The sequence below is a fragment of the Lolium perenne genome, chromosome 1 (genome assembly GCF_019359855.2).
Source record: "Lolium perenne isolate Kyuss_39 chromosome 1, Kyuss_2.0, whole genome shotgun sequence".
In the NCBI taxonomy this organism is placed as follows: domain Eukaryota; kingdom Viridiplantae; phylum Streptophyta; class Magnoliopsida; order Poales; family Poaceae; genus Lolium; species Lolium perenne.
Genome location: NC_067244.2, coordinates 22165536 through 22177720, shown reverse-complemented (window position 1 = coordinate 22177720; position 12185 = coordinate 22165536). Strand labels below are relative to the sequence as shown.

The following is a 12185-nucleotide window of genomic DNA, read 5'->3' as shown; positions in this document are numbered from 1 at the left end:
CGATTGAAAGAGCAGTGCACAGGGTCATCTCAAGTGATAGCAAGTGGGCGGCGATCGAAAGAGCTACATGCTCCTGAGCCTCTGGTATTGAATTAAACTAATGCTTACGGTGAGCTACGCGGTAACACGCCCTGTCGGGTACTACTGTACTTGATGCCGGTACTAAAATAAGCCAAACCTTATGGTTAGCCTCCATTATTTGCGCGATAGCGCAACGGGTCATCTAGTACAATAGAGGTTCAAACAGTGATAGTTGCCTATTTTATTGGACATGGCATACGTGTTGTGTAAACTCAACTCAGGAAAGCAACTTATAGCAAAGATCTATTTAATGTGGCAAGGCGTGCCACAACATCTGTCATTGATGGTCTGGGATCCACATCAATATTAAGACATTCCACAGCAATCCCTGCCAGGGCCTCAAGGAGCTCCAAATCTTCTGTTGCTGCAATTTCCTGATCAAACAACTCTGTTGCTTTCTTCCCTTCTTTGCGACATTCAAGAAAACTCGCCACTAAGCTGTTATTGTCTCTGTGAGTGGCCTTCTTCCTGCTAATGACTTCTAAGATGACAACCCCAAAACTGTACACATCACTTTTTTCTGTCAATCGGCCTGTTTGTAGGTAGACTGGATCCATATAAGTCATGTCACCAATGACGTTTGCGGTGTGGTCCTTATCTATTGCAATCAACCTCGATATGCCAAAGTCTGAGAGCTTTGGCACAAAATTTCCATTCAAGAGTATATTTGCTGGTTTAACATCACCGTGTAGGATTTTGGTGTGGGCTTGCGAATGCATATAAGCTAGACCATGTGCTGCTTCTTTAATAATACTTAGACGCACATCTAAGCTGAGAGGCACCTTGTTGTCACCCTTGTGAAGAATGTCATCCAGGCTTCCTTTGGGGATGAACTCATACACTAGCATTGGGGTATCCACTTCTAAGCAACAACCTATGAGCTTAACGATGTTCTTGTGGATGACTTGAGACTGGATGATGACTTCATTTGCAAACTGCGTGCTCTCCATCACATTGCTGCGAATTGGTTTCTTTACTGCGACAAGTTCATTATCAACAAGCCCCTTGTAGACTTCACCGAAGCCACCTTTTCCGATTATATTACCACTCTTCAATATTTTCTTGAGCTCCTCCTTTTTGAAAAGCTTTATAACTTTTGCCTTCTCCAAGGTAAGACCACCATTTTTCTCATAAAACTCCTTGGTCTTCCGCCTCTCTTTTCGAATAATAATGATGAATGCCATTATTGCGATGGCAAGAATACCACCTATTATACCTACATGGATAAACAAACAAACTTCATTCACTAAACTTTGCGATTATTGATCTCTCAGTTAAAGAGAGCAAGTTATTCTAAAGCGTTGCAAACCTTAACAAAAAGGACACTCCCTCCATTCAAAAAAAAGGCGTATAAATTTAGTCAAAATTCAATGTTCCCTATGTTTGACCAAGCTTATAGACAAAACAATGAACATCTAGAATGCAAAATTCATACCAATAGAACGGCCACTCAATTTAGTTTCATGGTGTACTTCTTAAATATCGTAGATGTTGATATTTTTCTTCGTATTTATAGTCAAACTTCACAATATTTCACTTTTGACTGAATTTATAAGCCTTATATTTTGGTTCAGATGTAGTATTAAGTTACCGAAATTGAATGTACAACACATTTACGATTCTACATGATATAAGATATTGTCATCCGGTGACTGAAACTTTGTTTAATTAAGGTCAATCTTCCTAACCCTTGGGAACGCGGACACAGGTGGTGCATCGTCAGCTCGTGCCGTAAGCCCATCTCTCCTTCTACACATAACCCACCCAACACTCAGGTAGAACTAGGAGAGCTTGAAATACCCACTGCCTCATTTCTGTATACAATAATGTCACTTCATATTTCGAGTCTAACTTGGCTAATAATTTGACAACCAAAGCATACCATTGCATTCATGTGTTTCTTAAGATGTTCCAGATTACCTCACATGATTAGGATAAGGTTTAAATCTGAACCATTTATTGATGGAGGTTAGTTGGGCTTTAATTTGAAAAAGGTTAAGAAGGTATTAATAGAAAGATCCTACCCTAAAAAATATGAACAGTTCCACAACAACAGTATTTCGCACACAGTTGAGTAATATTTTCTCTCTCAAGCAATTAATTTTAACATTTAGTTACAATCTAGGAGTATTGAATTATCAATGTCATTAAACATATTCCTTTAATTTATTCTATACATTTGTTTCCATAAACTCTTGCTAATTACGTGAAATAGATCAAGTGCAAAGACATCATTAGCACCGAGGAGGTCAAAGCGGCATCTTGCCTTCTTACAAGGTAATACATCACCCCACCTGTTAGATCAATGAATTGATAGTCTAGAATGGGAGCATCTTAAAATTTCTCTGCACCGAAAGAAGTCTCCAACAGTATGCTTTTGGTGACATATAAGTATAACTCATATTTTGCTAGTTGAAATATTCATCAAAGTTTGCCTAGAAATACGAAATTGCATTGTATCCAAAGACAGAGACAGTATACAAAATACAGAGAGGATCTACATTCAGTTATACATTAATTTTTTGTGGTGTGCATTTTATGCTATGGAGAAATAATAATATTTAGGAAAGAGATAAAGTAGTTAGCGAAAACATTGAGAAGTAAGTTGTCTGAGGTTACCTATGCAAATCTGTGCAACTAGTGGAAACTTTCGAGTACATGGTATGATTCTCGCGTCATCGCTCCTGTAACCTGAAGGACAGGTGCATAGATACGATCCTTCGGTGTTCTCGCATTCACCTTTGCAGGGATACTTGTTTGAATCTGCACATTCATTTATATCTGTGTTGCACAAATTCACAAAACTATGATTAGGACATTAATTGAAGAAAATCATATTTCTAGGCACGACCTAATTTGCGTTAGAAAACCTTCAGTCAGATTTCTCTACGCTTGACCGCTGATGAGCACATAAACTAGTAGTAAAAAATAGTTCCACATCGATCGAAAAATCATGAGAAGTCGAAACAGGTTAAAAGGGAGTAGCAATACTTACTCGTGCATCCGTTGACAACATAGGCGTTGCCCTCGTAGCCATCGGAGCAGCTGCAGTTGTAGCCGGGCCCATTGGTGGTGTCAACGCACTTACTGTGGTTGCTCACGCAGGCGTACTTGGGGGTGGTGGTCTTGGCCGCTTGGGTGCAGGATAGTATGTCGCTGGAGACGGAGTTGTTGCCGCGGATGGCCCAGTCTAGCCACACCGGCGAGGTCCGGTTCTTGTCCTTGAACAAGTCGGAGCGCTTGAAGGTGTAGTTTGTCTTGTCGACGAGGAAGGCGTAGTCACACGGGCTGTAGTCCATCATGCCGGTGTGGTCGTACGTCCGGAATTCGAACCAGTTGTCGGTGAGCCCCGGCGGGATGTCGACATGGCAGCACCCGACGCCGGCGCACTGGCCGTCCTGGGCGCTCGCCGAGTTGTTGCAGTAGGTCATGCACCCCGTGTAGTAGGCGTAGGGGTTGTTGGTGCCCTCGGTACTCGTGCTTGTCGTGCGCCCAAAGGTGTTACAGCCAAGGACGACGACCATGTTGTGTGTGTTGGAGATGCGGTACACGCCTTCCTTGTTCATTTCTGTCGTACCATAGCTATAGTCCTCCCACGTGCTTGGTTTGGAGGCGTTGTAGCACATCCACGCCACGGGGAGGATCACCAGCGACTGTGCAGGATCCACTGAAAGGTGCACCACCTGGAGGGAGGTGCCGGCGAGCACAGGGCCGTTGTTGATGCAGTCGATCTCGAAGCCCTTGCGGGAGCAGCCACTGCCGATGCCGAAAGGGTAGGGGATGTCCACGTTGCCGCAGCTCGCCTGGCAGTTAGGAGCCACGGTGAGGCTCTCGGCCGTCTTGGTGCTAGCTGCTGCTACCGCCAGTAGCAGAGCGGGAAGCAAGAATAATGGGGTCGACATTGCTTGGATGACCACTGACCAGCTGATACCTGATGAGCGCTGTAAGTGATCCCTGTCTTATAGCTGAACGATTGATTTTTTAACAATCTCTCAGCCAATAATATGTGATTTCTAAGTCCGTCGTTTTTTGTTATTGTTGTGCTATCACTGGAGAATAATACGCGCAGAAGACGACTAAGGCCTCACCAATGCACATTATAATAGGCAAACTGCTGACGAGGAGTGTAAAGTTGCATTTTACCTAACATATAACCCTCACGCGCAATCATAGTAAGATACTAAGATATACATATGCACAAATCGCATATGTATTATTTATTGTGAAGGTATCAAACATAGACTAGTGTCATATACTCCTACATGACACTAAGCCATGTTACTCCCTGGCTGGCCTTATAACTTATAAGAACCTTATAAAGAGACGAAGAGTCTAATCATGGAATCTGTAGGCTTTGATGCCATGACCCCCACATACTGATCGACGCACACCATGACCAGATACATGCGATAAGTAGAACATAAAATGACAAAAACAAACTAGCCATTTTCTTCACAAGAAGCCATGCTAACAAATATAGCGGTTAGATAGAAATACTTCATCCGATTCAAATTGATTGACTCTACTTTATTTAAATATGTATGTATCTAGACAACAAACGCATCTAGATAAAATGGAATCAAATAATTTGTATCAGAGGGAGTACCAATTTTCTACCAAGTCCTTGATAGTAGGTCATATTAATATATGAGAACACATGTATATCCATTCTAGCTGCCATCACCACGTCAAAGAAAACAAAGATAATAATGCATGACATGAGCCCGCCGGTTGATTGGTGCTGTTGACAACGCTAGAGTCTAATCGCAAGCGTTATTTGTGGTCCATTCATTGGTTGGTATTGTGTGTGTGTACGTATGAGAAGAAAGACAAAATGAACTGGCTTAGTAGTGGTTGGGTCAAACTATCTTTTTTTTAATAGGGACATTTCAGTTTCTGCATTAAAATCGATGCATATAGTTTTTTTATTAACTTATTGTAGTACAATCCTTCGTTACAAATCATGGGTTGCACAGAGTTGAAACATGTATCAACCATGTAAAGACAAGAGATTGTTAGGAAATTTAAGCTTATGACGGTTCATGGGTGCTGAGTTAGGAAATGTTGTGTTCGAGCCTCCGTCACGGAATAGTTGTCGGACCAGTATTTTCTCGAAAACGTCCCTGATGATTTCCCGACAAACATCCATCCTCCCACCGTCTCGCTCTCTTCCTCTCGCTCGTCGACGGCCACCGCCTCCCGGCACTGCTTCCCCTCCGCCCCATGCTGCCTCCTTGCGCGCACATCCCGCATCGCGGCGTTGCCTCCGCCCCACTCTGCTTGTCCCGCATCGCGGGCGGCCGCTCCTTCTCTCGTGGCCCGGCACCCACTAATTTAGTGCTTAAATTGGGGATTTTTCTACCGGATCTCTCGCGGTGGCGGTGCGGCGAAGCTCGATTCTAGTTGGCGGAGATCCAATCGCTGTGTTGCTGCTCGTGGCGGCACCGCGGAGCTCCAATCCAGTGTTATTGCTGGATTCGGCCGAGGTCGTGGTAAAAATGGTTTCTTTGCTGGATTCGGCCGAGACACGGAGGAGAGGGAGCCGTGGTGCTGCGGCGAGAGGGCCGAACTGTGATGACAGCTGCCCCGACCTGGACAGCATCGTCCAGGCGCGCGTGTATGAAGGCCGAGGCTCCACTTCCACGACTCGTCAACGTACAGTATGTATTGCTTCATAACCTGAATGTGCTCTGAATGCCATGTACTGTGCACTTCATAACCTGAATAGTCGCTAGCATTGCTTCCATGTAGAATGCCATGTACGGAGTACAAGCTGAATGCTACTCCATAATCTGAATGTACTCTGCACTTCATAATTTGAATGTACTCTGCACTTCATAATCACCAGGGCTGCGACGGCTAGATTCGGCCAAGACGTGGAGGAATTGCTGCCGGAGTTGCTGCCTCCCTGAGCTCCTCGCCGAGTTGTTGTCGGAGCTTCTGTCTGGAGCTTTTAATGCCACCCCAAGCTCCTCCCCAAGCTGCTGTCCGGAGCTACTGCTGCCTCCCCGAACTGCTGTCGACCACATCCACATGAAGATGCTGCAGGCGAGGCCCCTTTTCTCACAAGGAGATGGTTGTCATTCATGTGGTTTCCTTTCATAAGGAGATGCAAGCCTGAAACTTTATGGAGATGAAAGAGATGGTTCAACTTAAAATTGGAGAGATTGGCCACCTTGGGTACAAAACAGGAATCAGCTTTACTAGAGTAGGGATCAGCTTCACTAGAGTAGGAGTATCCAAAATGCCATTAGGAGAAAATCTTTTACAGTGTTGCTTCCGTGATGAAAGAAATGGCGGTAGGTTTCCAGGCTATGATCAGGAAATTTAGATTGAAATTGTTGTGTTCCAAATTGCTTGCAGTAGCTTGCTTGCATTACAGTTGAAATTGTTGTGTTCCAAATTACAAGCAAAACATCGAAATGTGCTTCATCGATAAACCTAAAAGCATAAAAGAGCAGAAAAACTCACCTCCTTATCTGGATTACTATGGAATAGCTGCAAATCAAGTTTTGATGGGTATGCCACATTGTTTGTAAATCTTTTCAATGTAACCATCAAGGGTTACTGTGAAGCGCTTTAGTTGAAATGCAAGCACATCTGGTGCTTTATCAAGCACAAGCTGCTTGTCCTTCCGCACTTTACAATTACAATTTTCACAGTTGAGCTTGTTCTCGACATCAACTAATTGCTCCACCTTAGTAAAAAACTCCAATGCAGCAACAAGGTCATCAACTTGATCGATCTCCAAGCTGATATCAAGGAAGGGCTCAAATGTCTCTGAGCAGTGACCGCAATCATGGCATGTCAACTATATGAAGAGAATTGTATTACTCCAAATAAGCCATAGTAGTTTGAACACATCTAAGTAATGAGAAGTGCAGTACATACTAGGATTTTCAGTCGACCTCCAAACACCTGCTCGACAATACTTTCCCCATCAATTGATTTGGGATCAAGGGTACACTTTTGCAAATTTTCCAGCAAGCAACTTAATAACTCATGTGCATCCTCTTGTTGTCATGGTATAAAAGCTGGAGATAATTCTTGTAAATCTTGTTAAGGAATTTTCTAGCACCGTCTCATCATCTTTGCCTCTGTGCTCCAGCATCGTCTCATCACCCTTGCCACAGTCCTGCTCCAGCATGGTCTCATCATCCTTGCCTCTGTCCTTCTCTAGCATCGTCTCATCACCCTTGCCTCTGTCCTTCTCTAGCATCGTCTCATCACCCTTGCCTCTGTCATGCACTTGCATCTGTTGTGACGGGCTCAAATTGAGATCAATGACAATATCCTTGCCTCTCTCGTGCACTTGCATCTGATGTGATGGGCTCAAATTGAGATCAATGACAACTTTGTTCACTCTGGGCTCAAATTGAGATTAATGATAGCATCCTTGCCTCTTTGTTGCACTTGCATCTTATCACAATGTATTCTCATCCGATGGAATCCAAGTCTCATATGGATCAAAGGTTTGGAGAAGATGTCCTCCTGGCGCATTCTGTTATATCTCCATACACCTTTTGCACTAAGGGGTACCTTTTTCCTCTTGGAAACAAGCTTGCATAGTTTGCCGCCATCAATTTGTTCTTGTATATAGCTGTGCATAGAGAAGATTAAATTCAGTTCACATGATGAGCATAAACATCTTTAAAAAATAAGAAATAGAATTTCTCAAGACAAAAGTAGGCACTAATTGGTACTTACTCATTTAAAAGCACTAATGGATCATCATATTGGAGTCTCATCTTGTTGTTTAGTTTCCTTTTTTCGTTGACTTGTGGTAGTAGTACTTCTCTTGTTCTCCTGTCCATTTTCTGCAAAAATAATCATGCTATAAAGATACAGCAACAAAACAGATGGTCTATTAAAGCCAATCTCTCCCAGCAACAAGGAGTAGCTAAAGTTATTGAACATCTAGTTCAGGAATCAAGATACACGAAGCTAAAGTTTATTTGTAAAAACATACTGCTAGTTATTTGAGGCTCTTGTATTTTTTCTTTTTAGAAAAACATACTGCTAGTTATTTGATTTTCTTCCTTGTGGATATGACCTTGTGCTTGTTTCATTCTGAAACTGCAAGATTTAGTTCCATTTTGAAAATGAAACTCCAGTTAATCAATGTTCAGTTAAAAACTGGGAGTATGAAACTGAAACTGAAATGTAAAATTTTGGATCAATGGGCCATCAGTAAGCCACAAAAACATGAGGGAAGTGTAGAGACTATGTTGGTAGTAGCACATTATCTTTTGAAGGGACTAATCTTAAGGACCAGAATACAACTGTCTTTTGAAACTGAAATGTCAAATTTTGGATCAATGAGGGAAGTGTAGAGCATACAACTGTCATTGCAGATTTAGATGAATATGGCTAATCTTTTTAGTAAAGGACCAGCAGAAGTTTTACTGCAACATATGCATGACAAGCAGAAACATTAACTAGCAGTAGCACTGCCATGTACTTTTGATGTATCTTCTCTGTATTTTTACTATACATTCAAATGTATAATCAGTATAAACATCTCTATATTTTTGTTGTACATTCAAACGAAACTGAAACGAAACTGAAGTTGAACCCATACATTTTGAAATTCCATTGAAACTGAATTTGAACCTATACATTTGGAAATTTCAATGAAACTGAATTTCAACCTATGCATTCGGGAATTCCAAAGAAACTGAATGTGTACAATGGCACATCTGCAGGTCAGGCTCTCCATGGATGATATGTGCCAGAATGGGTACCTGCACTGGCTCTCCATTGATGACGGCAACTTGCAGGTCTTCGACGGCCAAGACAGCAAGATCGTGGACTTGAACCAGTCCCCCAACACCGCTGCCCGCATCCTCTAGCTCTTCGAGCTCCAGCGGCGGCGAGAGGGGACCTGCAGCACCGGCGGACAACATGTTACAGCAGCGGCGGCGAGAGGCGGCTCCAGCAGCTTCGGGTCCATCTTCCTCGAGCTCCATCGAGAGGGGAGCTCCAGCAGCTTCGGGTCCATCTTCCTGGAGCTCCATCGTCGGCGAGAGGGGAGCTCCAGCAGGGTCGAAAAGCGGGCTCCAGCAGCGCGGCGAGAAGCGGGCTCCAGCAGCGTCGGTGGAGCGTGGGAGGCCGCTGTTGGCGCGCGGCGCGAGAGATTGCCGGCGCGGAGGCCGTTCGCCCGCGTGCGCGAGACTCCATGCGAGGGACGCGCGATTCCGGCGGCGGTCGACTGCGAGGGGCGCGTGAGTCTCTGGCGGGAAGCTCCGATCCCGAGCGCGAGTCCGCCGGCGCCCGCGAAGTTTCCTGGTTAGATTGGGGATGCGTAGGTGATGATTTCGAAATACAAAGGGTGGAAATGCAAAAGTTCATTTACACTAGCGCTCCGACAGGTAATTCGTGACGGAGGGATACTACGTATTAGGCAAGTTTTGTAAACCAGAGTTGGGTCGCGTCGAGTTGGGTATGTGAGTCGTGTTGGACGTGGTATGTATCTCTTATACTTCCTCTGTCCCAAAATGTAAGGCCTGATCAAAAGTTAAACTTTACTAATTTTAACCAAATATTTAGAAAAATATATTTACATCTACAATATCGAATAGATACATTAAAAAAAATATTTTATGGTGAATCTATTTATGATGATTCAGTACTGTAAATGTTTATATTATGTGTATAAACTTGGTCAGACTTTAACAAAACGTTGACTTTTGACTAATCCTTAGACGTCTTACATTTTGGGACGGAGGGAGTATAATGTAACGAAAAAGGACCAGAAAAGCAGCACGTATTTCTGCGCCAAATGTACCTCTAAACCTAACTTAATATTAGGATTTTATTTATCTTTTTTAGATTCGTTTTGTCAAAGATCCATTAGTTGTATCTGAACGATGGGTGATGACAACGATAAGAAGGAGACAATTGCAGACATGACATACACAACTTTAGAAGCTGCAGCGCCGGCGCCGTCATCCACTACGGGAGACAAGCCGTGCGCCGACGGCCCCGCACCGTCGGCACAGGCTAATCCACAATCAGCACCGTCTCTGCCGACGGTGACCGTCGGCGTCTGCGCGTCGGCACAGTTCGCGTCGGGGCGGCGCACTCACCGTCGGCACAGGATGGCACCGTCGGCACACGCGTGTCCCGACGGCTGGACTCGGGCCGTCGGCCGTTACCACCGTCGGCGCAGCCCATCTCGCCGTGAGCGCCGGCCGTTAACTGCCACGTTGTGCCGACGGTGTCACCGTCGGCACCTTTTCTTATTTTTTTCCCAGATTTGGCGCCAAATACGTCGCCGTTCGAACTGGAAAAAAAACGCGAACGGCAGCATTTGTGCCGACGGTGTCACCGTCGGCACCTTTTCTTACTTTTTTTTCCCAGATTTGGCGCCAAATACGTAACCGTTCGAACTGGAAAAAAGGCGCGAAATACCCAGACCTAGTGTTAAGTGCTTTGTTCGTGTGTGGGTGTAGTTCTTTAAATATTTTGGTTCGTGTGTTGGTCTAGTTCTTTAAGTGTTTTGGTTCATGTGTGGGTGTAGTTCTTTAAGTGTTTTGGTTCCTGTGTGGGTGTAGTTCTTTAAGTGTTTCGGTTCATGTGTGGGTCTAGTTCTTTAAGCGCTTTGGTATGTGTGTGGGTCTAGTTATTTAAGTGTTTTGTATCGTGTCTGGGTCTTAAGTTTTTAAGTATATCACTTTTGTGCATGCCATGTGGACACACACAAGTTTTGGGGCCATTCACCCCCTCCGAGGCTCGATTTCTGACGAAACCCTAGTTCTGTTGACCGTGCGGTCTACCCCTTTGACTGCATCCCATCGGGGGTCCCCCGGTGGGCATATGCCTCCATTTGAGCTTGGTTAGATCATACGTACATGTGGTAACAAGGATCGTCCATATGATCTCAAGGTTCTCTCCGGTTCACCTTCGAGGGAGTTCTCCCTATACATCCAGAATCTGCCTAAGTGTAGGAACCCCATGTCCGAGAAGCCGGACACACCTAGGGGGTAGCCTAGGATATAAAACCATCTCAAATCACTCTCCGATCATCGATTTCTGAGAAAACCCTAGACAGGGGTCCCGGCGGGGGATCTATACCGCCCTTATACATATATAGGTTTCCCGCAAAGGGGTTCACCAAAATAGCAGTGAGAAAGAAATAAATAAATAAAAATGATTGGGATTAACAATTATATGGGTAATAATTATTTTTGTAGTAAAAATGTAAAAAAAAGGTGGGGCATCATTTGCTGTGCCGACGGCCGAGGTTGCGCCGTGGGTCACCGTCGGCACAACAGGAGAGGGGACCCAGCTGTCAGGCTCTGGGCCGACGGCCGCGGTTGCGCCGTGGGTCACCGTCGGCACAGCCTAGACGGCGCCGTGACAGCCTAACGGCTGGGCCCGCCTGTCAGTGCCTGTGCCGACGGGTGAATCTGTGCCGACGGTGACCTTCGGGCGCTATATTTCTGTGCCGACGACCACCATTGCGCCGACGGTGACCGTCGGTGTAACATGCAATGTGCCGACGGCCGTCCTGTGCCGACGGTCAGCTCCGTCGCCGGTCGACGAGGGCTTCTGTGCCGACGGCCCCGACATTTGTCCTTCGGCACATCGGGTGGCCGTCGGCACAGGCCGTCTCTCCCGTAGTGATGACGCAATCCCTGTGGTTCGATCGGTACCGCGAGAACTATGAAGTTTGGGCAGCATTGATGCAGTGCGCCATGGAGTTGCACGGGCTCTGGAACATCGGTGACCCCAAAGGCGACGAGTTCAAGAAGGATGGAGTGGAGCATCGGCGAGATCGTCAGGCAGCCTCAACCATCTATACGGCTATGCCGATGGGTGTCATGCAACACCTAATCTCTAAGGAGATGGCAAAGGAAGTGTCGGAAACCATCAAGATATTGCAGCTAGGGCACATGCATGTGCGGGAGGCCTCGTTGGCTCGTTGCAAACGATAATGAAGACCTACGATAATTTCCAGATGGGTGATGATGAATTTGTGGAGCAGTTCGCGGCTAGGGTGGTGCCCTTGGTCAATGGAATTTGCACGCTCAGTGAGAAGTTCGAGGAGATTTTGGTCGTGCGGCATTTTCTCCGAGCACCGACTGCACGGTACTTGCCAA

General features: G+C 45.3%; 1 protein-coding gene across 1 annotated transcript; it reads right to left on the bottom strand.

Annotated features, from left to right (window-relative positions):
- Positions 1 to 225: 225 nt before the first annotated feature.
- Positions 226 to 3991, bottom strand: LOC127344159 (wall-associated receptor kinase 2-like). Its single transcript, XM_051370383.2, has 3 exons — positions 3077 to 3991; positions 2701 to 2862; positions 226 to 1297 (listed from the first exon to the last, which is right to left on the bottom strand). Exons 1-3 carry the CDS (start codon positions 3981 to 3983, stop codon positions 312 to 314), a joined length of 2055 nt encoding a protein of 684 aa, XP_051226343.1. The 5' UTR covers positions 3984 to 3991; the 3' UTR covers positions 226 to 311.
- Between the last annotated feature and the right edge of the window lie 8194 nt (positions 3992 to 12185).